Here is a 25,540-nt window from a genome sequence, read left to right as displayed (position 1 = left end):
CTAAATGGCTTATCCGTTATTCTTAAACTGTGGCCCATGGTTCTGGACGCTCCCAACATCGGGAACATGTTTCCTGCCTCTAGCGTGTCCAAACCCTTAATAATCTTATTTGTTTCAATAAGATACCCTCTCATCCTTCTAAACTCCAGAGTATGCAAGCTCAGACGCTTCATTCTGTCAACATATGGCAGTCCCGCTAACCCTGGAATTAACCTGGCGAACCTTCGCTGCACGCCCTCAATAGCAAGAATGTCCTTCCTCAAATTAGGAGACCAAAACTGCACACAATACTCCAGGTGTGGTCTCACTAGAGCTCTGTACAACTGCAGAAGGACCTCTTTGCTCCTATACTCAACACCTCTTGTTATGAAGGCCAACATGCCATTCACTTTCTTCACTGCCTGCTGTACCTGCATGCTTACTTTCAGTGACTGATGAACAAGGACCCTCAGGTCTCGCTGTATTTCCCCTTCCCAACTTGACACCATTTAGATAATAATATTCCTTTCTGTGTTTGCTACCAAAGTGGATAACCTCACATTTATCCACATTAAACTGCATCTGCCCACTCACTCAACCTGTCCAAGTCACCCTGCATTCTCATAGCATCCTCCTCACAGTTCAAACTGTGTCATCTGCAAATTTGCTAATGGTACTTTTAATCCCTTCATCTAAATCATTAACATATATTGTAAATAGCTGCGGTCCCAGCACCGAGCCTTGCTGTTCCCCACTAGTCACTGCCTGCCATTCTGGAAGGGACCTGTTTATCCCTACTCTTTGTTTCCTGTCTGCCAACCAATTTTCTATCCATGTCAGTACCCTACCCCCAATACCATGCGCTCTAATTTTGCCCACTAACCTCCTATGTGGGACCTTATCAAATGCTTTCTGAAAGTCCAGGTACACTACATTCACTGGCTCTCCCTTGTCCATTTTCCTAGTTACATCCTCAAAGAACTTGGACCGATCCTGCTACTGCTATTTCATCGTTTACAGTCAGAGTGAGGCTATTGTGTGGAGGTGGGGATCAGGGAGGGGAGGTGAGGGTGGTGCTGGTTGGAACGTGGGGGTGTTGGTGCCGCAGTTGTCACGGTTCCTGTCCCCACCCCCGGGGGTTGGAATCGTGACACAAACTAACACTCTAGAATGTAGCATTTTGAACGATGCAGACAATGGGCAGCGGCACCGGGGGGCGGGACATAGAAACAGACACAGACACAGACAGACGGCGTTGGAGGAGGTCGTGTCTGGTGTCTGCTCTGCTCAGCTCAGCTCTGCTCAGCTCAGCTATACTCTACCCTACCCTAACCTACCCTTCCCTACCCTACCCTCATCTACCACCATCTAATATACTATACTATACTCTAGGTGCGGCGAGGACAGGCGGCGACCAGAAGGGGAGTGGTTGAAGTGGCCACGCTCCCGCTCCTTGTTCCCGGCGCCGCAGGGCAGCTTCTGCCGCTCGGACCCCGCAGGGACCATCACTCGGTGAGTCTGTCTGTCGTGTCGGTCCCTGGCCCCGCACAGGTGACCGCTCCTCCCTGCGCCGGGGGCCCTGCGGACGTGGGCAGTTCCCAGCCTCACCCCCTTGACTGCCTCCCCTTAAACACCGACCCACGGCAGCGCTGTCAGAGCCCAGGGGCGCTTCACCGCTGAATTAACTAACCGCACACTTTAAAGAAATATTGTACAAGTTATTGACATTTGAAACTTTGCAAAAATTACTTTTAAAGCCTCTTCCACTTGCCCTGCCTGTCAATGACATCACGATGGAATCCCGAATCTCATTTACATAAAATTCTAAACAAAATCTGTTTCATTCAAATTCTCCCGTTTTCATTCACAATAACGTCACACAGGGAATCCGAATCTCATTTACATTAAAAATCATGGAGGGAGGAAGGGAGTGAGAGGTGATTGAGGGAGGGAGAGGTGATTGAGGGAGGAGGAGAGGGTAAAGAAGAGGGAAGGTGAAGATACCTGGTGAGGGCCGAGCCCCGGGGCTGTAGCCAGGCCTGGGTTTTGGGCGCTGGGGAGCGGACACTGACACAGACTGGGCTCTGAGCACGGCTCCGGGCCCTGGGCTGGGGTTCGAGCCGGTGTGGGGTCCGGGGGCTGCTGCTCCAGGCCCCTGGGGAGAGGGAGGAGCGGGATCTGGAGCAAGGACTAGGCCGCAGCCTCGTCCTCTCCATCCCCCAGACTGCAGCACAGCCTCTCCCTTCCATGGCTCCAGCACCTGTCGACACGTGACACCTGTATGGTCGTGAATAGTTGTCTAAAGAGTCGTACCTTTTTCTGGTCGCCGCTGGATTTCCAACATGTTGAAAATCTTCGGCGACCTGCAGCGACTATGGCGGATGCCGGCAGTCGCCGAAAAACATTTGCGTAAGTGGGACAGGCCCTTTAGACTGTTGAGGAAGCCTTGTTTATGGGCTCACAGCCAGGTGGGGGCTGTAAAGCTCCACTTGGTTCCAGTTGGATTGTCTGGTCCCTGTATTGTCTTAGATAGACACAAAATGTTGGAGTAAATCAACAGGCCAGGCAGCATCTCTGGAGAGAAGGAGTGGGTGACGATTCTGGCTTAGACACTTCTCCAGACAGATATCAGGGGAGTGGGAGGTACATAGATAAGGAAGTGGATAGACAAGGAAATCTATAAGTGTATAGATAAGGATATCTCCCACTCCCCTGACATCAGTCTGAAGAAAGATCTCGACCAGAAATGTCATCCATTCCTTCGCTCCAGCGATGCTGCCTGTCCCGCTGAGTTTCTCCAGCATTTTGTGTCCATCTTTGGTGTATACCAGCATCTGCAGTTCCTTCCTACACAAACCATGTGGGCAGGCCGGTGGGGGTGAGTAGGAGGGGTTGGGCGAGATGTGTAAAATCACAAAGGATAGTGAGTGAGGAGAAGTCGTGAGTAAGGACGACAAAGTCATTGTGTTGACAGTGCAGGTTTAAAAGGCTGGCACGGTGGCGCAGATTCAATCCCGACTACAGGCTGTATTTACAGAGTTTGTACGTTCTCATCGAGACCGCGTGGGGTTCTCCGAGATCTTCCGTTTCCTCCCAAGCTCCAAAGACATACAGGTTTGTTGGTTATTTGGCTTTGTATAAATGTAAAATTGTCCCTAGTGTGTGTAGGGTAGAGTTAATGCGCGGGGATTGTTGGTCGGTGTGGACTCGGTGGGTCGAAGGTGTGTTTCCGCGCTGTACCTAAACTCTACAGTGATTGGAAACAACCAGCGCTGCCTCTAGGTTTCTTGGCTTTCAGTCAGATTTGTTCTGAAACAGAGAAGGAAGCAGATCCGATGAACTTCTCAAAGAAACTGGAAAAGGATGGAAATTATGCAGGCCAGTGGGGGAAGAACAAGGGCGGGAGGATTGGTTTGTTCAAGCATTTGTTTCTTCTGTTCATGTGCACAAGCACCTCTGATATAGCTAGTTATATCTAGTCCCAAAGACGTGCGGATTTGTAGGTTTATTGACCTCTGTATATTTTCCCTAGTGTGTAAGGGAGTGGATGTGAAAATGAGGTACCTTTGGGGTTATGGGGAAAGGCGGGAGAATGGAGATGATGGGGAAAGATAGATCAGCCATGATTGAAAGGTGTAGTAAATGATGGGCCGAATGGCAATTCTGCTCCTCGAGCATATGAACTTATGAACATAGAACTAGTATGAAAGGGAGATTGATGATCAGAATGGACTCGATGGGCCAAGGCACCTGGATCCTTTCTGTACCTCAGGTTTAGCTATATTCTTGTTACATGTGCTGGCGTACAGTGAAAAGCTATGTTTTGTAAGCTATCCAATCAAATCAGATAAAAAATATTCATAAATACAATCAAGGCAAGTCAAGTTCAATAGGTAGAGCAAAGGGGAAGATACAGAGTGCAGAATATAGTTCTCAGCATTGTAGCGCATCAGTTCCAGAGACTGTCCAATGTGCGCAATGTTGGTGGAGGTGAATCGGACAGTACCCTAGTTTCATTAGTTCATAAGTGATAGGAGAATTATTGGGCCATTCGGCCCATCAAGTCTACTTCGCCATTCAATCATGGCTGATCTAACTCTTTCTCCTAACCCCATCTCCTCCCCATAACGCCTGACACCTGTACCAATCAATAATCTACCTTTCTCGGCCTTAAAAATATCCATTGACGGCCTCCACAACCTTCTGTGGCAATGAGTTCCACAAATTCATCACCCTCTGACTGAAGAAATACCTCCTTATCTCCTTCCTAAAGGAACGTCTTTTAATTCCGAGGCTATGACCTCAGGTCCTAGAAACATCCTCTCCACATCACAGTTTATGATTATCCCTACTCTTTGTTTCCTGTCTGCCAACCAATTTTCTACCCATGTCAGCACTCTACCCCCAATACCATGTGCCCTGTCATGTGCAGGGAGGGTGTGTAGGATGACAGCAATGTGTTCCCCCTCCTCCCTCTCTGGGCCAGCGGGCAGGGTGCCAGTACCCAGTGCAGGGCTGCCCCTCACACTGTCTTTCTCTTTGCTCACAGTTAGTGCGGAAGACTCGACGTTCCGTGCTCGGGCTGAGGCTCGGGGTTGTGGTGCTACGGTGACGATGTCTCGCCGCAGTCCCCGTCTGGCCGGCAACGGCTACTACCAGCCCCGCAACGACACCTCCAGCAGCGGCGGCAGCTCCGTCAAATCCGGTGCTCCCTCTTACAAGGAGACTCCCGTCAGGTATGTCTCTCTAGCTCTCTCTTGTCTCCTTCCCCCACCCCCTCCCTCTCGTTTTTTTCTCTCTAATCTATGCTCCTTTCTAACAGTAAAGATGCAGCCTCCACCCTAGTACCTCACACAGGGAGCTGTGTGTCACTACTCCAACTCTCCCCCCTACCCTCTCCTCCCCCACCCCTGCCTCCCAACTCCCAAACCCCCCTCCCATTACCTCCTCCCCCCAACCCCAACTGAACCTTTCCCTACAGGAAAAAGTTCTTGACAAAAGCCCAAGGAAAGTTCCAACAGCCTCTTCTTTCCTGCTTGGAATCTCAGCTGGAGGATGATGATCGGATGTAGGGTATATCTTCCAGAGGCCAAGGACAGGGTTGCCATGCCAATAAGTTGTTGATGAAGCCATTCGGTTGATGGGCTCATGAGGGATGTTGGAGGGAACGTGAACAGGGGCTGCCTGACCCACTGAGTTGCTGCAGCACTTATTTTTAATAAACCAGCATCTGCAGTTCCTTGAGGAGGGGGAGAGGGAGAGAGAGTGAGTCATGATATTCCTTCCCCGTGTGAAACAATCTTCCCCCCCCCCCCTTTCCCAGCTCTGACAAGCGACTCTCTCCATCCCTCCCCCACCCAAGTCGCACCAGCTTCTCATTCTCACTTAGCAAACGGCTAACAATGGCCAGTTTCCTTTATCATCGTTACGTTTTAGCTTCTCTTTCACAGTCCTGGTCTGCCTCCGTCCTAAATCGTTGCCCTTTATCGTTTCAGGTTGCACAAGAAAAGGACGAACAGCAAGCGGCCGGGACCTGTACCTGGCGTCAAACGTTCTCCGTCTAACAGTTCAGTCGACAGCCTGAGTAGCTACATCAGCAACATCAGCAACGCCTCCAAGCTCTCTCAGCACTCTCAGCGCTCTCTGCACCTCGGCGGCAGCAGCAACTGGCAGGAGCCCGTCGGTACGTGTCCGGAGAGGGCAGCGCGGGGGGTGGAAGCAGGGCACCGGCACATTTCTTTCGTTAGAGGGTGGTAAACCAGTGGAATTAATTGCCACTGAAGGCTGTGGAGGCCAAGTCAGTGGATATTTGTAAGGCAGAGATAGACAGATTCTTCATTAGTACAGGGGTTACGGGGAGAACGCAAGAGAATGGGGTTAGGAGGGAGATATAGTTCAGCCATGATGGAATGTCGGAGTAGACTTGATGGGCTGAATGGCCTAATTCTCCTCCTATCACTTATTACCTATTACTCTTTGCTGTAATTCTAGAAACTAAATCAATCCTTAGGCTTGAAGTCTGAAGAAGGGTCCCGACCCAAAACGTCACCCATCCTGTTTCAGACAGAGATGCTGCCTGCCCCAGGGGTGGAAATCCCGGGGGGGCCAGGGGACACACGCCCCCCCTGTTTTGAGAGGTGGGGGTCGACACCCCCCCCCCATTTTTTGTAATCCGAATTTTAAAACCCTTCAAATCTCCACTTTCCACGAGACAGTGGTGGTGGGACTGATGATCGAGGGCGCCGATTGGATGAGAGAGATGTTGGTCAGCAGGCAATGGGGGCGGGATGATGATTCAGCGCGATCATTGGAGGAGGGAGGTGTCGGTCAGAGGTGGGGTGGGACTGAGGATAGAGTGCGGTGATTGGAGGAGGGAGACGTGCCAAAACTCCAAAGATTATAGCTCCGCTCTATAATCTTTGCAAAACACTCTGTGCACAGACTTGTGCCTCATCCGCAGCCAGGATCGATCCCGGATCTCCGGCGTGTCCCGTCCCCACCCGAGTGCCCCCCCCCTCCACAGGTGGCCAGAGACGTCGGGAGTCGGACGGGAGCGGTCACTAAACCCAGCTCAACTTTGCCTGTCCCGCCAGGTTAACCTACAGCCCTGCCGGGGCTTGCGGGTAATATGGCCCAGGTTTACAGCCAGCGCGGAGAAGCAAGAAGCAGCGCTGGTGTCCCGTCAGTCCAGGCAGGGTTGTAGGTTAACCCGGCGAGACAGGCAGAGTTGAGCTGCATTTAGCGCTGGATAGAGCCTCCGAAGCCTCGCGCGTGTGTATGAGTGTGCGCATGCGTGCGCAGCCGCCTAAGAATTCTGTCCCTCCTGTCCCCTCCATATTTTCCTAGCTATTTCCGTGCCTGGCCTGACCCGCTGAGGTACTCCAGAACTGTGTCAATCTTAGGCTTTTGACATCCTTCATTTAGTTTAGTTTAGAGATACAGTGTGGAAACAGGCCCTTCGGCCCACCGAGTCGGCACCGATCAGCGATCCCCACACACTAACAGTTGAGCCGTGGGCCGATCAGTTGCATGGTGCTTTTGTGAAAAGCAGCACAAACATTGGGCCACATGGCCCTTTGAACATTGTAAACCTTGAGAGAAAGGTTTGCGTTGTTGACATCTTGCTGTTCTTTCCCACCCCCCAGGTTTGGCCTACTCTGAATCGTTCTCTCCCCTTGCCAAGCTGTGGGGCTGGATCTCGCTGCTGTCTCCAGGTACCTGCATTACTAATCTTCCCTCTTCTGTGGTCCATGGCCCCAAAACTCTGCTCCAGTCAACCAGTGCCCTGCTGATACTGGACCCAGTGGTGAGGTAGAGCCCGCTGCTCCCTCCTTAAACTCCCAGGGTTTGCAGAAGGCCTGGTCCCCAGTGCTGTGTTGTTCGTGCAGCCTAGGACCACAGTCAGTGCAGAGGGTTCCAGCTTGGTCCTCCAGTGTGTTTCCTCAGCCTGACTGGGTCACTCACTGAGATGAGTGGTGAGCTGCCGAGAGGACCATAGCGTCAAGAGACGACTGGCTGTCAATGCTCGGTTACTCGATCCTGACTGAAGTCATGTTGTAACACCTAAGGGAGGCCTGGTTTGTGCTCCAGGGTCACTGGGGTGATGAAAGAATAGGATCTCCTTTAGATTTCCCCAGCTGTGTGGCACCGAGGATGCTTTTGAAATGTAGTGTAACGTGGTGGACCGTGGCCAAGCTCGCACACAGCATTGTGGTGATCACATGGCCGTCCGAAGGGGGGGGTGCGTTGGGTGCAATCGCACCCCCTTTTTTTCCAGAGTTAAAAAAAATTCTGAGGGAAAAAAATTGGAGCGCAATTATTCACAATCACGTTATGTTTGAGAATTCAAAATGTGATTTGTGATCTTGTTTATGAGTCATCATGGAACTAGAATTAGAAACAGCATGACAGTAAAATACATTAGTTTGAAAGCGATCATAGTAATGTAAATGCACCATTTAGTTTCACTTCAATTTTCATGATGGAAATTGAAGTTGAACTAAATGTAGTAGTCACATCACTATTTCATGTTGAAGTTGATTTGATGTGAAGTCGTTAGGTCAGGAGGACCATTAAAGATTCACTAAAGGTGTGTGTGTGGTGACGCCTAACAGCCTAACATAAATCTGGTGCAAAAATGCTCCAAAATAAGGCCCAGAATGCACCAGAGAGTATCTAAAACCCCAGAGCTTTCAGGGCCTGTAAGCGGGGCCTGGAACCCGGATGTGAGCGGCTTCCACCTTGTGATGTGCGCTGCATGCACATTATTTCACATAAAATGTTGTAATCCTGTCATGCCACCCCCCTTTTTGAAAAGCTTTGTACGGGCCTGGACCAGCAGACGTGCCCATGTTCAATAAATCTAAGAATAAATTTCTCTAACTTCAAGTAACCCTCTCTCTCCGTCCCTCCCCCTCCTTAGTCGTTGTACTAGTTTCACTGTCGTCCTGGATCTCTGTGTTGAAAGGTGATAATCCCTGCTCGGTGGAAGTGTCATTGACAATCTCCCGTTTATTTGGTCTAGACACAAAAGGAGGCCATTCGGCCCGTCGTGGCCTCTGGAGTACCCCCATCAGTGCTGTAATCCTGTTGATATCCCTGCTACCTATTTTTTCTCTAGTGCCCTATAGCTCCCCTGGGTTCTCCTGCCACCACCTTGCGGTGGACTTTCTGTGGTGGTCCCTGCAGGGGAGAAGGTCTCTCAGCCTCACGTGGTTCCACAGTATCAGTGGGTTCCGTGTTGGAACGGCACTGACTTTGACATCACGGAGCCTGGGATCTTTTTGTTGGCTTCGGAAGCCGCGGTCTCTGGCAAGGAAGCGGCGTTCCAGGTATCCCAAGCCACTGAGAGGGTTCTCCTGACGCAGGAGCACCATCACCCGGCGAGAAGGGCCTGATACATCGGGCCACCGTAGGCCTGCAGAGACCTCAATAGGCCCGACTATGGGTGGACAAGGGGATGGAGACTGGACTTTGTGCCTTGCCTCACAGTGGGAACCATTGTGGGGGGATGTTTTTATGTTTTATGTTAAATTCCTTTATAATGTTAAGTTGTATTCTTATTAGTGTGCTGCAATGGCAACTCGAATTTCACTCCACCATATATTGGTGTATGTGACAATAAATGAACCTTTGAGAGTCTGAGCTCTCTCCGCTTCCACTGTTGGGAAGCATCGGGGCCCAACGTTGTCTAATGTTGTGTTGCTGTCTTTCAGAAAAAGCTCTGCCCCTGGTGTACTGGTGGTTGCGCACAGCCTGGTACCAGTTAACAACGGCCATCTCCTTGATCGATGTCTTTACTCTGTCCAGGTACGTGCTCCTGGGATCCACAGACTCCCTTCCTCCACCTGGTTAACTGAAGCAAAGTCACCCATCCCCACTGCCTCCTCCATCTCCTCCCCACCTCTGTACTGAACACACCCTCCCACAGGACACCCAGTCACACTGAGCCCCCGATAAACCCACCACAGAACAGCCCACTCTCACTGCTACAGGTACATTCACCATAGAACAGCCCATTCTCACTGTAGCCGACAATGCCTTACAACGCTTACAGCAACAGAGACCCCATGACCTGAGGCTAGAAGTTTGTATGGAGGGTGGTGTGGGGAAGGTTAGTGGACAGAATAGGCAGGTGAAAGGCAGAGAACGAGGAAGGAGGGTTGGTTTAAACTGCACATAAAGGGGTCTGACGGGTGGGGCAGATGAGCTGAGCGCATGGATAGGTACGAGCGACTGGGATGTTGTAGCCATGACTGAAACCTGGTTAAGGGAGGGGCAGGACTGGCAGATCAATGTTCCCGGGGTACAGGAGCTTCAGGACAGACAGGGGTGGGGAAAAAGAGGAGGGGGGTTGCATTGTTGGTTAAGGTGGATGTCACGGCAGTGTTCAGAGGTGACATTACGGACGGTTCGTCTAGTGAAGCTATATGGGTGGAGCTGAGGAACAAGAAAGGGATGATCGCCTTGTTGTGGGTGTACTACAGACCCCCGAATAGTCAACGGGAATTAGAAGAACAAATGTACCAGGAGATTGCAGTCAGCTGCAGGTCAAATAAGGTTGTTGTAGTAGGGGATTTTAACTTTCCCAATATAGACTGGGAAAATCATAGCGTGAAGGATTTAAATGGGGTGCAATTCCTCAAAAGTGTTCGGGAGAGTTTTCTTAAACAGTATGTGGAGGCCCCCACACGTGAGAGGGCAACGCTGGATCTAGTATTGGAAAATTGGGAAGGGCAAGTTATTGAAGTGTGTGTGGAGGAGCCTTTTGGGTCCAGTGACTACAGGACGATTAGGATTAAGATAGTTATGGATAGGGACGGTGAGGATCCACGTGTTAAAATGCACAACTGGGGTAAGGTCAACTTTGAGGGTATGAGAGAAGGTCTCGCTCAAGTTGACTGGAGCAGGTTGAAGGTCTCGCTCAAGTTGACTGGAGGAGTTTCATGAACTAAAGAGTAAGCTGAAAAAGGTGATCAGAAGGGCAAAAGGGGCCAGGAGATAGCTCTGGCGGGTAGCAACAAAGATTTTATAAATACATAAGGGAGAAAAGGAGAGAGTGGGACCGCTCAGGAATCAAAGCAGTCACATCTGTGTGGACCTACAGGAAATGGGCAAGGTCCCCAATGAATATTTCTCCTCTGTATTTACCGAGGTGAAAGACAGATGGACGGAAGATACACAAAAATGTTGGAGAAACTCAGCGGGTGAGGCAGCATCTATGGAGCAAAGGAATAGGTGACATTTCTGGTCGAGACCCTTCTTCTGACTGATATGGGAGTGGGGGTGGGGGGTACGGGGGGAGAAGAAAGGAAGAAGTGCAGGTGAACCTCTGCCTCATCTGGAAAGACTGCTTAGGTCCTTGGATGGAGTCAAGGGAGAAGACAAATTGACAAGTGCAGCATTTTCTGTAGTTGCAAGGGAAAGTACCAGGGGAGGGGGTGGTTTGGGTGGGAAGGGACGAATTGGCCAGGCAGCGGCCTCTGCGGAAAGCCGAAAGGAGAGGAGATGGGAAGATGTGGCCAGTGGTGGGATCCCGTTGGAGGTGGCGAAAATGTCGGAGGATTATCTGTTGTATGTGACGGCTGCTAGGGTGGAAGGGGGGACAATGGGGAACTCTGTCCTTGTTACAAGTGGGGGGGATGAGGAGTGAGAGCAGAGCTACGGGATATAGAAGAGACCCTGGTGAGAGCCTCATCTATAGTCAAAGAGGGGAACCCCACGTTTCCTAAAGAATGAGGATATCTACGATGCCCTGGTTTGGAGCACCTCATCCTGGGTGCAGATGGGGCCTAGACAGAGGAATTGGGAATAGGCGATAGAGTCCTTACAGGAAGCAGGGTGGGAAGAAGTGTAGTCCAGCTAGCAATGGGACAGTGGGTTTGTAGTAGATGTCGGTCAGTAGTCTGTTACCTGCGATGGAGATAGTGAGGTCTAGAAACGGTAGGGAGATGTTGGAAATGGTCGAGGTGAATTTGAGTGCCGGATGGAAGTTAGTGGTGAAATGGATGAAGTCAGTGAGTTCTGCATAGGTGCAGGAGGTAGCACCAATGCAGTCGTCAATGTAGCGGAGTTAGAGTTCGGGGATAGGGCCACGGTACACCTCGAACAAGGATTGTTCAACATAGTCTATATTGAGGCAGGCATAGCTGGGGCCCATGCGCGTGCCCATAGCTACGCCTTTGATTTGGAGGAAATGGGAGGAGTCAATGGAAAAGTTATTGAGGCTAAGGACCAGCTCCGCTAGGACGGTAGGATGGAGGGACTTGGAGCAGTCAATGGAAGTGTCTTGAGAGCAGTCTGTGTTACCGTCAAGGAAGTATTGAAGGTACTGTCGTGTTTGAAGGCAGACAAATCTCCGGGACCTGAACAGATATATATATCCGAGGACATTGAGGGGAAACTAGAGGGGAAATAAATGAGGGGAGCCCAAATGTTGTGTTGAAATTTATGGAAACTGCTGGGAAGAGCTGGCTTAAATCTGCAGCTGGTTACTAGAGATTATTCTGAGGGATAGGTTATACAGGCAGTTGGTTGGGCAAGGGCTGATTGGGGATAGTCAGCATGGTTTTGTATGTGGGAGGTCATGTCTCACAAATCCGATTGATTCTTTTGAAGACGTGACCAAAAAGGTCGCTGAGGGCAGAGCTGTCGTGTACATGGACTTCAGTACGACGTTCGACCAGGTTCTGCATGGTAGACTGCTCTGACAGATTAGATCGCATGGGATCCAAGGAGAGATAGCTGAATTGATAGGAACTTGGTTCCATGGAAGGAAGCAGAGGGTGATGGTGGAAGGTTGCTTCTCGGACTGGAGGTCTGTGACTAGTGGTGTGACTCAGGGTTGGGTGCTGGGCCCGTTACTGTTTGTCATCTACATCAATGATTTGGATGAGAACATACAGGGCAAGATTAGCAAGTTTGCTGATGATACAAAAGTAAGTGGTTTTGCAAATAGTGAAGATAGTTGTGAAAGATTGCAGCAGGATCTGGATCGATTGGCTAGGTAGGCTGAGGAATGATTGATGGAATTTAATACCGAGATTTGTGAGATGTTGCATTTTGGGACATTGAACAAGGGCAGGACCTACACAGTAAATGGTAGGCCTCTGGGTAATGTTGTAGAGGGAATCTAGGAGTATGGGTGCATGGTTCCTTAAAGGTCGAGTCGCAGGTAGATAAGGTGGTCAAAAAGGATTTGGCACATTGGCCTTCATCAGTCAGAGTATTGATTGTGGAAACAGGGAGATCATGTTGCAGTTGTACAAGACATTGGTGAGACCGCATTAAGACTATTGTGTTCAGTTCTGGGCACCATGTTATAGGAAAAATATTGTTAAGCTTGAAAGGGTTCAGAAAAGATTTACGAGGATGTTGCCAGGACTAGAGGGTGTGAGCTATGGGGAGAGGTTGAGAAGGCTGGATCTCTATTCCATGGAGCGCAGTAGGATGAGGGGAGATCTTATAGAGGTATACAAAATCATGAGAGGAATAGATCGGGTAGATGTACAGTTTCTTGCCCAGAGTAGGGGAATCGAGGACCAGATGACATATGTTCAAGGTGAAGGGGAAAAGATTTAATAGGAATCCGAAGGGTAACGTTTTCACACAAAAGGTGTGGGTGCATGGAACAAGTTGCCAGAGGAGGTAGTTGAGGCTGAGACTATCCCATTGTTTTAAAAGGCAGTTAGATAGGTACATGGATAGGACAGGTTTGGAGGAATATGGACTAAGCGCAGGCGTGGGAATAGTATAGCTGGGATATTGCTGGCCAGTGTGGGCAAGTTGGGCCGAAGGATCTGTTTCCAAACTGTATCACTCTATCACTCTAGACTGTGTAGGGTAGTGTTAATGGATGGGAATCGTTGGTCGGTGCGGACTCAGTGGGCCGAAGGGCCTGTTTCTGTGCTGTGTCTTTAAACTAAACTTTAAAAAATGATAACCCATTTATTGTACCCCAGGTAAACCCACCACAGGCCAACCCACTTGTACTACCCCAGATAAACCCACGAGAAACATAGAAAAAACATAGATAAAATAGGTGCAGGAGTAGGCCATTCGACCCTTCGAGCCACAGACTATAAGATAGCCTGCCCACACTCTACCCCAGATACATCCAGCACAGAACAGCCCTCTGATACTGTACCCTAGGTTGACTAATCTTTACACCAGTGTCACCATGGCTCTGAGCTTTGGGTTTGTGGAGTGAAGGTCTGTCAGCAGCGTGGGTCCATGGAGGGGTCTGTCCATCTCTTGACCATAATCATTGACCTGATTCTGTCTGTTTGATGGGAGCATTCGATTTGCTTGAAACGTGTGTGGGAAGGAACTGGAGATGGTGTTTTAAACCAATGATAGATACAAAAAGCTAGAGTAACTCAGCGGGTCGGGCAGCGCCTCTGGAGAGAAGGAATGGGTGACATTTCAGGACAACGCCCTTCTTCAGACTACAGAGATGCTGCCCGACCCACAGAGTTACGGCAGCTTTTTGTGTCCATCTCGCTTGAGACAGGGTTGGGTTCAATAGCCGGCTGACTTGTGTGTGTTTCCCCTCCAGGTGTGTCCCTCACGTGAAGAAGTGGATGCTGCTGGTGTTGCTGGCATTACTGGGTAAGGACCTGCTCCATTTCACATCTCACTTCATCGATCATTGATGTCTGCAGGACAATATGAAGAGAAAATCTTCACTGAGGGTTCGAGCAGTTGAGGCAAAGCATGAGGAGAAACAGTCATGTTGAGAGTAAAGGATTAAAGGTGGAGGGAAGGATTGGGGTGGGCCCTGGGCTGTATTTAGCAGTCTGTTTGACAGAACAACACTGGTGAATTTATAGTGTAAACTGAGTATCCAGAGCCCAAGGTTCTTATTGGAATTAGAGAGTGAGGTCCAAGCAGCTGAATTGAGGTTGTGTTATATTGTTCATAAATTATAGTAGAATTAGGCCATTTGGCCCATCAAGTCTACTCCACTATTCAATCATGGCTGACCTATCTTTCCCTCTTAACCCCATTCTCCTGCCTGTTCCCCATAACCTCTGACACCCGTACTAATCAAGAATCTTATCAATCTCCACCTTTAAAATACCCATTGACTTGGCCTCCACAGCAGTCTGTGGCAATGAATTCCACAGATTCACCACTCCCTAACTAAAGAAATTCCACTCCACATCCACTTTATCCAGGCCTTTCACTATTCGGCAAGTTTCAATGAAGTCCCTCCTCATCCTACAGCGAGTACAGGTCCAGCGAGTACAGGCCCAGTGCCTACAAATGCTCATCACACGTCAACCCACTCAATCCTAGGATCATCCTCTGGACCCTCTCCAACGCCAGCATTTCCTTCTTTAGAGGTGGAGCCCAAAACCGCTCACAATACTCCAAATGTGGTCTGGCCAGTGCCTCATAAAGCCTCAGCATTACATCCCTGTCTTCATATTCTATCATCAGGGTGCTTGTATTTGATAATCTTGCTGTTCTAACGCGTGCAAAGATGCTAATCTCCAGATTGCTCCCAGTAGCTGGTACAGTGAGTGTAGGTGTGGGTGATGAGTAGGGGAGTGATGGTGCAGGAGAGAGGGCTGAATATTCCTCGGGCACTTGCACTGGTTCTGAGGGCAGCCCTTGGGTTCCTCCTCTTCCTTTTTCCTTTTTCATTTCTTCTCCCCATCGCCCCACCCCACCCCCCACCCCCACCCTACATCAGTCTGAAGAAGGGTTTCGGCCCGAAACGTTGCCTATTTCCTTTGCTCCTTAGATGCTGCTGCACCCGCTGAGTTTCTCCAGCACTTTTGTCTACCTTAAATGTACAAGGACAATGTTGTTGGATTTCAATTCCCCGGGGGTGAACCTTGATTAGTTGTAACTATTCATACGAGGGGGATAATATTGTTACAGTAAACAAATGTGAAATATTGTATGGGACATGTAGAGAATAAGGGGAGGCATCAAGAGTCCGTCATTTTAGTCAATGGGTAACTCACCAGGCTCGGATGAAATGTATCCCAGGATGTTGAACGGAGCCAGGGAAGAAATTATAGATGCTCCAACCGTGACATTTTAATTCTTCCTCACTGCAGGAGTAATACTGGAGGATTAGATTACTAACATACGGTTGTTTAAAATGGGAGCATGGGAGAGCCCAAGAAATTACAGGCCAGTTAGCTTAACCTGTGGAGGACAAATGAATGCAATAGATTTTAACTGGTATAAAATTAATTTAGAAATGAATGATTTTTAGAACTGAGAGTAAGCATGCAGGTAAAGCAGGCAGTGGAGAAAGCTAGTGGCATGTTGGCCTTCATAACAAGAGGAGTTGAGTATAGGAGCAGAGTTCCTTCTGCCGTTGTACGGAGCCCTTGTGAGTCCACACCTGGAGTATTGTGTGCAGTTTTACATGCAGTCATGTAAATAGATTTATTGATTGAAATCATATTCTATGTCGCTCTTCCAGGGAGATGCTAACTGCATTTCGTTGTCTCTGTACTGTACACTGACAATGACAATTAAAGTTGAATCTGAATCTGAATCTGAGTTTTGGTCTCCATATTTGAGGAAGGACATTCTTGCTAGTGGATGCCAATTCTCTGGATGCTTTCAAGAGAGTGAGATAGAGCTCTTAAAGATAGCGGAGTCAATGTATATGGTGAGAAGGCAGGAACGGGGTACTGATTGTGGATGATCAGCCATGATCATATGAAATGGCGGTGCTGGGTCGAATGGCCTACTCCTGCACCTATTGTCTATTGTCTAAAAGTTGAGTTAAGGAGAGGTTGTCAGGATGGAGTTCATGCAGGAAAGCTCTGTCTGACTGATGGTTAAATGTTTGAGTTGGTGACAAAGAATTGATAAGGGCAGCATGTTTCATGGAGACTATGGTTTTCAGTGAGGTTTTTGGCAAGGTCCCACATGGCAGGCTGGTCAAAGGGTAAAAGGTGAGTGGTACATTGGAACCAAAATTAGATTTGTGGTAAAAAGCAACTGTTAATGTGTGGGAAGGAACTGCAGGTGCTGGTTTACACCGAAGATAAACACAAAATGCTGGAGTAACTCAGCAGGTCAGACAGAATCTTTGGAGAAAAGAAATAGGTGATGTTTTGTGTCGAGACCCTTCTTCAGACTGAGAGTCGGGGGAAAGGGAAATGAGAGATATAGACGGTGATGTAGAAGATATAGAACAAATGAGTGAAAGATATGCAAAAATGTAACTGATAAAGAAACAGGCCGTTGTTAGCTGTTTGTTGGGTGAGAAAGTCTACAATGAAACTCATCAAGATGACTGAAGCTGGTACAACTTGGGTGGGGGAGGGATGGAGAGAGAGGGAATGCAAGTTTTACTTGAACTTATAGAAATCATATTCATACCGCTGGGTTTTAATATGAGATGTTAGTCCTCCAATTTGCATTTGGCCTCACTCTGACTATAGAGGAGGCCCAGGACAGAAAGGTTAAGTGTGGGAATGAGAAAGGGAATTAAAGTGTTTGGCAACTGGGAGATCTGGTAGGTCCAGGCAGACTGAGTGCAGTGAGCGGACTGAGGCGACTGCATACCTTGAATGTTGCTTGCTTCAGTGCAACCTTTCTGCCTCTGCAGGCATTGGCGTCTTGATGTCACCCAGAGGTATCTGGTCTCGTGCCGAGAATCCGGGTGCGCTGGAAAGCACTCAGGTGAACCCTCAGGTGAGTCCCATCCTCGTGCACTCAAGCTCTTCCTCCTGGAGCCCTCCGCCTCCGTAGGTCACGGCTGCCCGTGAGCAGTCCGGGTGTCAGAGGTTATGGGGAGAAGGCAGAAGAATGGGGTTAGGAGGGAGAGATAGATCAGCCATGAATGAATGGCAGAGTAGATGGGCTGAATGGCCTAATTCAGATCCTATCACTTATGACCTTATTACCCTGGAGCTGTCCTGGCTGCAGGATCCCTCGCAGTCCATTCACCCCTTTCCCACCTTCTGGTACAGCCACACGCAACACAGTAACGTGCACAATCACAGGAGGTCATCGGCACAATCATGTCATAGAAACATAGAAAATAGGTGGAGGAGGAGGCCATTCGGCCCTCCTAATTTTATCAAATTAGGAGACCAAAACTGGACACAATGTGGTCTCACCAGAGCCCTATACAATTGCAGAAGAGCCTCTTTACTCCTATACTCACAAAGATCACAATGAATGGCGGTGCTGGCTCGAAGGGCCGAATGGCCTCCTCATGCACCTATTTTCTATGTTTCTATGTATACTGAAATCCTCTTGTTATGAAGGCCAACATGCCATTAGCTGTCTGTCCCTGGGACTCCAGGATAGTCATGGTGTTGACCCCCCCATGTTTTGTAATCCGGATTTTGAAATTCGGTGAAAAAAAAAACTTCTATTAAAATCTCCGCTTTCCGCGAGACAGTGGGGGTGTCACTGTTAAGCGCTTGTTAATTGTCTCTAGTAACATCGTATTAACACAATGTGTCACCAATTGTATTTTGACCTTCAAGTATTACTGAAGGTATTCACGGAGAATTTCTTAAAGCTGTCTGATGCGGGTACAGTTACCATTTGAACTAATTGGATGTATTGGTGGATGGGAAAGATTAAAACGGTTCGAACGGGTTTACTGGCTGGCTTGCAGGTAAGTCCCTCATTCAGGTCAGTCACGTTATTTAGTATTTTTTTCCCCCTTCAAGGTCGGTTCTTCTGTTTGCCTTTATTTGCTTCAGTTTTATTTGTTTAAGTGTTATTTATCACATTGTAGCTTTTGAAAGATTCAAGCGGGTATCAGAAGTTTTCTAAGGGCTGAATCAGCCGATTCACGGGGCCTTTCATCGCCCGGCGCGGCTTAAAATCAATCTGTTGCATTGAGATCGAGGCTCCCAATGTTGAAGCCTCCGCCGGCCGATTTTAAACCAAGCCGGGCGATGAAAGGCCCCGCAAACGGGCCGATTCAAGCCCCACAATTCGGGGCGGACGAAGCTGCTGTTGCTGGAGTTCGGAGTCGGTCACCAACCAGGTCAGCTCCCGATGTTACTGTCCACAGGGCACATGGCCGAAACCTCGCGTGTGTACGTGTGTGTGCGCGCGTGTGTGTGTGTGCGCGAGTTTCTGTGTGTGTGTGTGTGTGTGTACGTGTGTGTGCGCGAGTGTGTGTGTGTGTGTGTGTACGTGTGTGTGCGCGCGCATGTGCGTGGCCACCAAGGAATTGCGTGTCCCTCATGTTTTAATAGCGATTTCCGCCCCTGGGAGAGAAAGAGTACCCAAGGATGACAGCAGGGGTAGTGCACCTCCTTGAATTCACCCTCTGAATCCCACTCCAGCCTGCCCTAACTGATTTCTGCAGGTGCAGTTTACTTTAGAGATAGAGCAGTTGTACACGCTCCCAACACCACTGAACCGACCACTGTGCACAACTGCACAGACTTGCGAAACATTAAATGCTGGACTAACTCAGCAGGTCAGGCAGATTCACTGGAGAAAAGGAATAGGTGACATTTCTGGAAGTTCTCGACCCGAAACGTCATCTATTCTTTCTCTCTGGAGATGCTACTTGACCCGCTGAGTTACTCCAGTTTTTGTGTCTATCTTCTGTTTAAACTAACATCTGCAGTTCCCTCCTATGCATTCTGACAGCTTGCTAGCTGGTTTCTCGACACTAGCCGTGTTGTGCAGCTTTGAGCTCCCCGCCCGTGTCTGGGGTTTGCACACCCTTCGTTAGCTGCCCGCTTCTGTGTGGCCAGCTCACCTCCCTCGTGAGAACAATCCCTGTGGGCCAACTCATACTTATTTAGATCCAAAGCATTCTGGGGGTAATCTTTGTCATTTGACAGTTACCGCACATGGTATGGATGTCTGCTCCGGTCAGTAAATGTGGAATCAAGGACGGCACTGTGGCATAGCGGTTGAGTTACTGCCTTACAACGCTTGCAGCACCGGAGACCCGGGTTCAATCCTGATTATGGGTGCTGTCAGTATGAAGTTTGTACGTTCTCTCCGTGACCGTGTGGGTTTTCTCCAAGATTTTCGGTTTCCACCCACACTCCAAAGATGTACAGGTTTGTTGGTTAATTGGCTTGGTATAAATTATCCCTTGTGTGTGTGGGATAGTGTTAGTGTTGGGGATCGCTGGTCGATGCAGACCCGATGGGCCAAATGGTCTGTTTCCTTGCTGTATCTCTAAATGAAATTAAACTGCACACAATCCCCAGGCAGAAAGTGCAGTGAGACTTGCAGCTTTGTGGCTGTGGTTGGGAGGTGTTGGCCAGAGCTGCCACCCAGGGACAAGGCAGCGTTTAATTTCACACCCGAGAGGTGTCGCGCACGCACACACGCTCACACCCGAGGTGGGATTTGACCTTCCTGCAGCCCGTAAGTGTTGTTGCTGGAACGACTTGAACCCAAGCACCGGGCTGTCACTGGAGAAATGTTGATCAAAGCTTTCCCATGGCCAGTGGGGGAATGGGTGAGCAGAGATGAAAGGCAGAGGAGTGCTGGAAATGTGGGTGGGAGGAGGGAGCAGCAGGGGAATAGCATTTCAGCCCCCAATGTCAATGTCGAACATAATGCAAAGATGACTAATCTTGCTTGACTGCACACGATCCATATCCCACCATTCCCTGCATCTCCATACGACTATCAAATACCTCTGTCGTATCTGCCTCCACCGCGTCTCCTGGCAGAGCGTGTTCCAAGCATCCACCTGGTTTAAAAAATCTATCACCTTTTATACTTTATCCCTCTCATCGTAAGCTGTACCTTCTGGTCTTTGACATTTCCACCCTGGGGAGAAAGTAGTTGAGGGGAAAATAGAGGAGAGATGTGAGATAAGTGGAGGAGAAGGGGTGGGCTGCTGGGTGGGTTGGGGGCAGAGTGAATGGGGTGGAGAGTTGGGGGTTGAGATGGGGTTGCAGGATGGAGAGTTTGCCTGTGTTGGCTGCAGTTGGCCTGCATTAGGTTGGAGGTGTCCCCCCTCCATGCTGTGGAACCTGGCCTTGACAATAAATGTGTGGTGCACGGTCTCATTGAAGGGCGGCGATGGCTATATTCTGGGTCAGGTTGATATGGACTTTAGTTTAGAGATACAGCGCGGGAACAAGCCTTTTGGCCCACCAGGTCCACACCGACCAGTGATCCCCGCACACTAACACCATCCCATATACACTAGGGACAATTTTACATTAATACTAAGCCAATTAATCTACATTGGAGTGTGGGAGGAAACCGAAGATCTCGGAGAAAACCCATGCAGGTCACGGAGAGAACGTACAAACTTCGTACAGGCAGCACCTATAGTCAGGGTCAAACTCGGGTCTCTGATGCTGTAAGGCAGCAACTCTGCCACAGCGCCTCCATACTGCCCAAGCTGACCGTCTTGCTCTGTTCTTAGGCTGACCTGCAGGTGCGAGTGCACAGAATGGAGAAGGAGCTGGATCAGTTGACCGCTGCCTTCCGGGCTGGGCTGGACTGGGGCAGTGAGTCGTCTGAAACCATAAGCCTCCCTCTCTCGCTGACACCAGCCCAAATCATCAAGCTGCTGGGCAAGGTAACCCTTCAGAACCAGGATGAGCTTCAGAACATGCTGCCCTTCGAGTCGCTGGAAAGGGTGGAGGTGAGTGTCAAATGTTGGCAGCTTGGCCTCTTCCCCCATCCCTGTCTGGCAGTGATTCTTATTTTTATCCTTGTAATATCATTGCTGAGGTGACCCTTTGTCTTGTCTAACACATTTCATTGTACCGTTGACCCTGTGTTAACCTACATATGACAAATAAAACTGAACTGAACTGAAAAGCTTTTCACAGTACACGTGACGATAAACTAAACTTTATTCTTTCCATATTGTCTCCCCCTGATTCTCCACTTGCCGACATGGAAGAGGCAATTTACCGCGGCCAATTAACTTACAAATCTGCACACATTTCATAATCTCTCTCTGCAAATGCTCACTCTGTGTTGGACAGAGGTGGGGTGGGTGCGTGCCCCTGGTGAGACTGTAACGCTGCTTGTGTTTGCTTCCAGCCTGACATTGCCGCCATCCAGCAGATGCATGAGGAGCTGACGGAGCCGGCGCTGTCACCAGATGATTGCAAGGTGGGTGCGGGGAGAGGGAGCTGGTGCGGGAGAAGGGGTAGAGAGGGCACAGGGAGTCGTGGTTCATAAGTGATACGAGCTGAATTAGGCCATTCAGCCCATCAAGTCTACTCCTCCATTCAATCATGGCTGATCTACCTTACCCTCTTAACCCCATTCCCCTGCCTTCTCCCCATAACCCCTGACACCCATACTAATCAATAATATATCTATCTCTGCCTTAACAAGATCCACAGCCTACGGTGACAGTGAATTCCACAGATTCACCACCCTATGATTAAAGAAATTCCTCCTCAACTCCTTCCCAAAGGAATGTCCTTTTATTCTGAGGCTAAGGCCTCTGGTCCAAGCATGGCAAGCTTTCCTTCACTTTCTGTCTGAAATGGCTGCTTTTAGTCTTTTTATTGTTTTGTTTTAGAGATACAGCGTGGAAAGTCTGCGCCGACCAGCGACCCACACACACTACCACTATCCTGCACACACTAAGGACAATTTACAATTTTACTAAGCTATTTAGCCTACAAACCTGTACGTCTGAGTGTGGGTGGTAGCCGGAACACCTGGAGAAAATCCACGCAGGTCACGGGGAGAACGTACAAACTCCGTATAGATAGCACCCGTAGTTGGGATCGAACCTGGGCCTCTGGTGCTGTGAGGCAGCAACTCTACCGCTGCACCACCGTGCTGCCACTCAGCTGCTCTACCTCTCAGTCAGACCATATATCTCGGCATCATTTAACGCCATACTCTCAATTCCGTGATATCAAGGCCAGTCACCTCGGTGTTGAACTGTTCTCAAGGACTAGTCTCCGTAGCCACTTGGGCAGAGAATTCCCTGCATTTCCCATCCTCAGGGTGTTAAGCTGCTGCAGTTCAGTGAAGTTTGCTTTAAATTGAATGGTGGATTCTGCGGGCAATTGATGGGAATTTGGGAGGAACTCGTTTCAAGGAAAATTTGTGAAGGACTGGGATTCTCTGAGAGCTGGCATTGATTTGATGGGCTGAAATGGCCTATGTTATAAGGAAATATGAAGTGTGGAAAAGTGACATATTTGTAAATTTGACGTGTATGTTGTGAAATAAGTAGCTGCGAGTAGAATTAAAAAGCCTCCGAACTTGAAAATAAACTTTTTTTTAAATTTCTATTCCTAGATGATGTTGCAGAAGGTGAAGGAAATGGAATCTGCTGTGGAAAGGTACAAAGCTGCACTGTGGCAGTTTCTAGACTGCACCAACTGCTCACAACGTTAGAGATAAATAAATAATTTAAGGGCCTGTCCCACTTGGCGTTTTTTTCGGAGACTGCCGGCGTTGCCAAACGATTTTGAACATTTCAAAATCCAGCGGGGACAAAAGAAATGTTGCGACACAGAAAAAAACACCGTGCGTCATACGTCATCACGCTGCGTCACGCCGCAGATTTTTCGGTGACCTGATACGTCCGTCAATGATGCCGGCAGTCGCTGAAAAACTCGCCAAGTGGGACAGGCCGTTTAGGTGTTGGGTGTTGATGTTGTAGGCCACATTATCTGCAGATGCATCAAGATGCCCCTGGGGTGTATCACGGCAGCAGGTTTGCCTGTGGCTGAGCTGTGAGCAGTATAATGCTGATGCTGTGTGTTTCCAGATAGGAGTGGAGTAGCAGCAGACCCTGGGGGGGGGGGGGGGGGGGGGCTTCGTCGGCTGCTGCGTGAAACAGATCAACGTCATTTTTAGTTTAGAGGTACAGCGTGGAAACAGGCCCTTCGGCCCAGCGAGTCCGTGCAGACCAACGATCACCCTTACACCGGTAGTCAGGATTGAACCCAGGTCTCTGGCACTGTAAGGCCGTAGGTCTAATGCTGCACCACCATGCCACCTCTGCTCCTGTACTCTGATGGCTTGCTTTGTCCTGAATAGGACAAGTTTTGCCTGGGCCACAGCCAGCCATAAAAACAATATTATTCCACGAGCAGTAGCTCTACTCAACAGCCAAAAATCTGTCGACTCTTTTTACTCTGGTACTTTATTTCCACATGTTTGAATCATAATGTTTTATTTTTAATTGTCCACTGTATATCATGTTTTTGCAAGCAAAGCACCAAGGCAAGTTCCTTGTATGTATACATACTTGGCTAATAAAATTATATTTATTATTATTATAGGTTGACAGATGAACAGAAGCAGCTACTGACTGCACTGGCGCTGCTGGAGGAGCAGCTCAGCCAGACACGGCTGGAGCTACAGGCTGTACGTGCGGGCCAGAAGGACATGGACTCCACTATGCAAGCTCTGGAAAGCAGAGTTAAAAGTATGATTGATGTAAGTTTTCCCAAATAGTCTTTTATTTAACTGTAAAAGGCCAAAGCTTAGCACTTCTGCCTTGAAGATGATCAAAGAGATTGAGATGAAGAGGAAAGTGTGGAAAGTATCTTGCCCTCTTCCCCCCCCTTCTTTCACACTCAACTCCCACTCACTCCCTCCCTCTCTACTGCGTTCTTCCCTTTCTCTCACTGTCTCTCCTTTTCCCCCTCTGCTCCTTTCCCTGTGTTCACGATGTGGTCTCCTCTACACGGAGAAACTAAACAGGCGTTGGGTTTCTACTTTGTGGAGAACCTGTGTTCGCTCCATGGGGCACTCCTGAGCTTCATGTTATCTCATTCTGACTCTTGGATGTGGGAGTGACTGAACAGTCTGTGACTTCCTGCACTGTTGCAATGAGGCTCAAAGCAATCTTGAGGAATGGCATCTCACCTTCCATTTGGGCTCATGGCAGTCCTCTGGGCTTGAACTGAATTCAATAATCTTGGGCAACTTGATTCCTCTGTTAGTATCAGTTGCACATTTGTGATAATTGGGTTGGCTTGTTTTTTAAAAATCTCTATCCAAAAGTGGAGGGCATGTCCATGCTGACCTGCCAGTTATGTCTTGTCTCCACCTGAAATGTCACCCATTCCTTCTCTCCAGAGATGCAGCCTGTCCCGTTGTCTATCTTCGGTTTAAACCAGCATCTGCCGTTCCTTCCTAGACATGTCTTCTTGCTCTGCATTTTGCAATTGCTACGATCTTTTGTCTATTTTTCTTATCATCTAACCGCTTCTATTCACTCCATGACCAGATAACTTTGTGTGCAGCTTGTCCCCATGGCCACCTGGTTTTACACTATCAGAGTCATCCACCCACCTGTGCAGCTTTACAAGTTTCTTTTGTCACCTCCCCAATTCTGTTTCTCTGGCTACAGATGCAGCCTGACCCGAGTGCTCCCAGCATTTTGTTTTTCAGATTTATTCCATCTGCAGTTTTCACGCATTTATTCTAACCTTTTTTTCTATATGACTGCCGCCTTTCAGTCCATGTTAGAACATTTCCTCTAAATTAAGGGGGCTCTTAATTTTTTTTTGCAGCAGCAGCCTCATATGTGGCAAATGCCTTTTGGAGATCTGAATACACACTGCATTTACAGGAGATTGACACAAAAAGCTGCAGTAACTCAGTGGGTCAGACAGCATCTCTGGAGAAAACAAATAGAAAATTCCTTTTCTCCAGAGATGCTATCTGACCCGCTAAGTTACTCCAGCTTATTGTGTCTTTCTTTGGTTTAAACCAGCATTTGCAGTTCCTTCCCAACTACATTTACAGGTTTCCCGTGTCAACTCCCTATCACATCCTGTCAAGTTTTGCCACACATGATTTTTATTAAACCATGTCGGCTCCGTTTGATTAGATGCAGCTTACCAAATGATTAGTTATTTCCTCTTGCGAACTATGAGTGCTGGATGAATTAGAATCATAGAGTGATACAGTGTGGAAACAGACCCTTCGGCCCAATGCCCACACCCGCCACCATGTCCCAGCTACACTAGTCCCACCTGCCTGTGTTTGGTCCATATCCCTCCAAACTTGTCCTATCCATGTACCTGTCAATTGACCTATAGTTCCCAGCTTCTGTTTTACGTGCTGGGAGGCCAGGTGAATCTCGCTCACAGCCTCTTCTGCTGGTTCAGGTGCCCAGTAAATGTGAGTT

General features: G+C 48.8%; 1 protein-coding gene and 1 long non-coding RNA gene across 2 annotated transcripts in view; one reads left to right on the top strand and one right to left on the bottom strand.

Annotated features, from left to right (window-relative positions):
* The first annotated feature begins 45 nt into the window (after nt 1-45).
* Nucleotides 46-25,540, top strand: part of LOC129694978 (SUN domain-containing protein 2-like) — a 39,567-nt gene continuing 14,072 nt past the window's right edge. The window contains exons 1-11 of the mRNA XM_055631716.1: nt 46-1,491; nt 4,529-4,715; nt 5,475-5,662; nt 7,125-7,193; nt 9,195-9,288; nt 14,036-14,088; nt 17,066-17,151; nt 20,837-21,058; nt 21,466-21,537; nt 22,690-22,733; nt 23,682-23,838. Of these exons, the coding sequence (XP_055487691.1) occupies nt 4,594-4,715; nt 5,475-5,662; nt 7,125-7,193; nt 9,195-9,288; nt 14,036-14,088; nt 17,066-17,151; nt 20,837-21,058; nt 21,466-21,537; nt 22,690-22,733; nt 23,682-23,838 (1,107 nt within the window). The 5' untranslated portion in view covers nt 46-1,491; nt 4,529-4,593. The remainder of the gene's footprint in view (nt 1,492-4,528; nt 4,716-5,474; nt 5,663-7,124; nt 7,194-9,194; nt 9,289-14,035; nt 14,089-17,065; nt 17,152-20,836; nt 21,059-21,465; nt 21,538-22,689; nt 22,734-23,681; nt 23,839-25,540) is intronic.
* Nucleotides 13,651-17,156, bottom strand: LOC129694979 (uncharacterized). Its single transcript, XR_008723091.1, has 2 exons — nt 17,023-17,156; nt 13,651-15,545 (listed from the first exon to the last, which is right to left on the bottom strand). It is a non-coding gene; the product is annotated as an uncharacterized LOC129694979 (long non-coding RNA).

This window comes from Leucoraja erinacea, unplaced genomic scaffold, assembly GCF_028641065.1.
Source record: "Leucoraja erinacea ecotype New England unplaced genomic scaffold, Leri_hhj_1 Leri_882S, whole genome shotgun sequence".
Classification (NCBI taxonomy): Eukaryota; Metazoa; Chordata; class Chondrichthyes; order Rajiformes; family Rajidae; genus Leucoraja; species Leucoraja erinaceus.
This window is presented reverse-complemented; position numbering and strand designations above follow the sequence as displayed.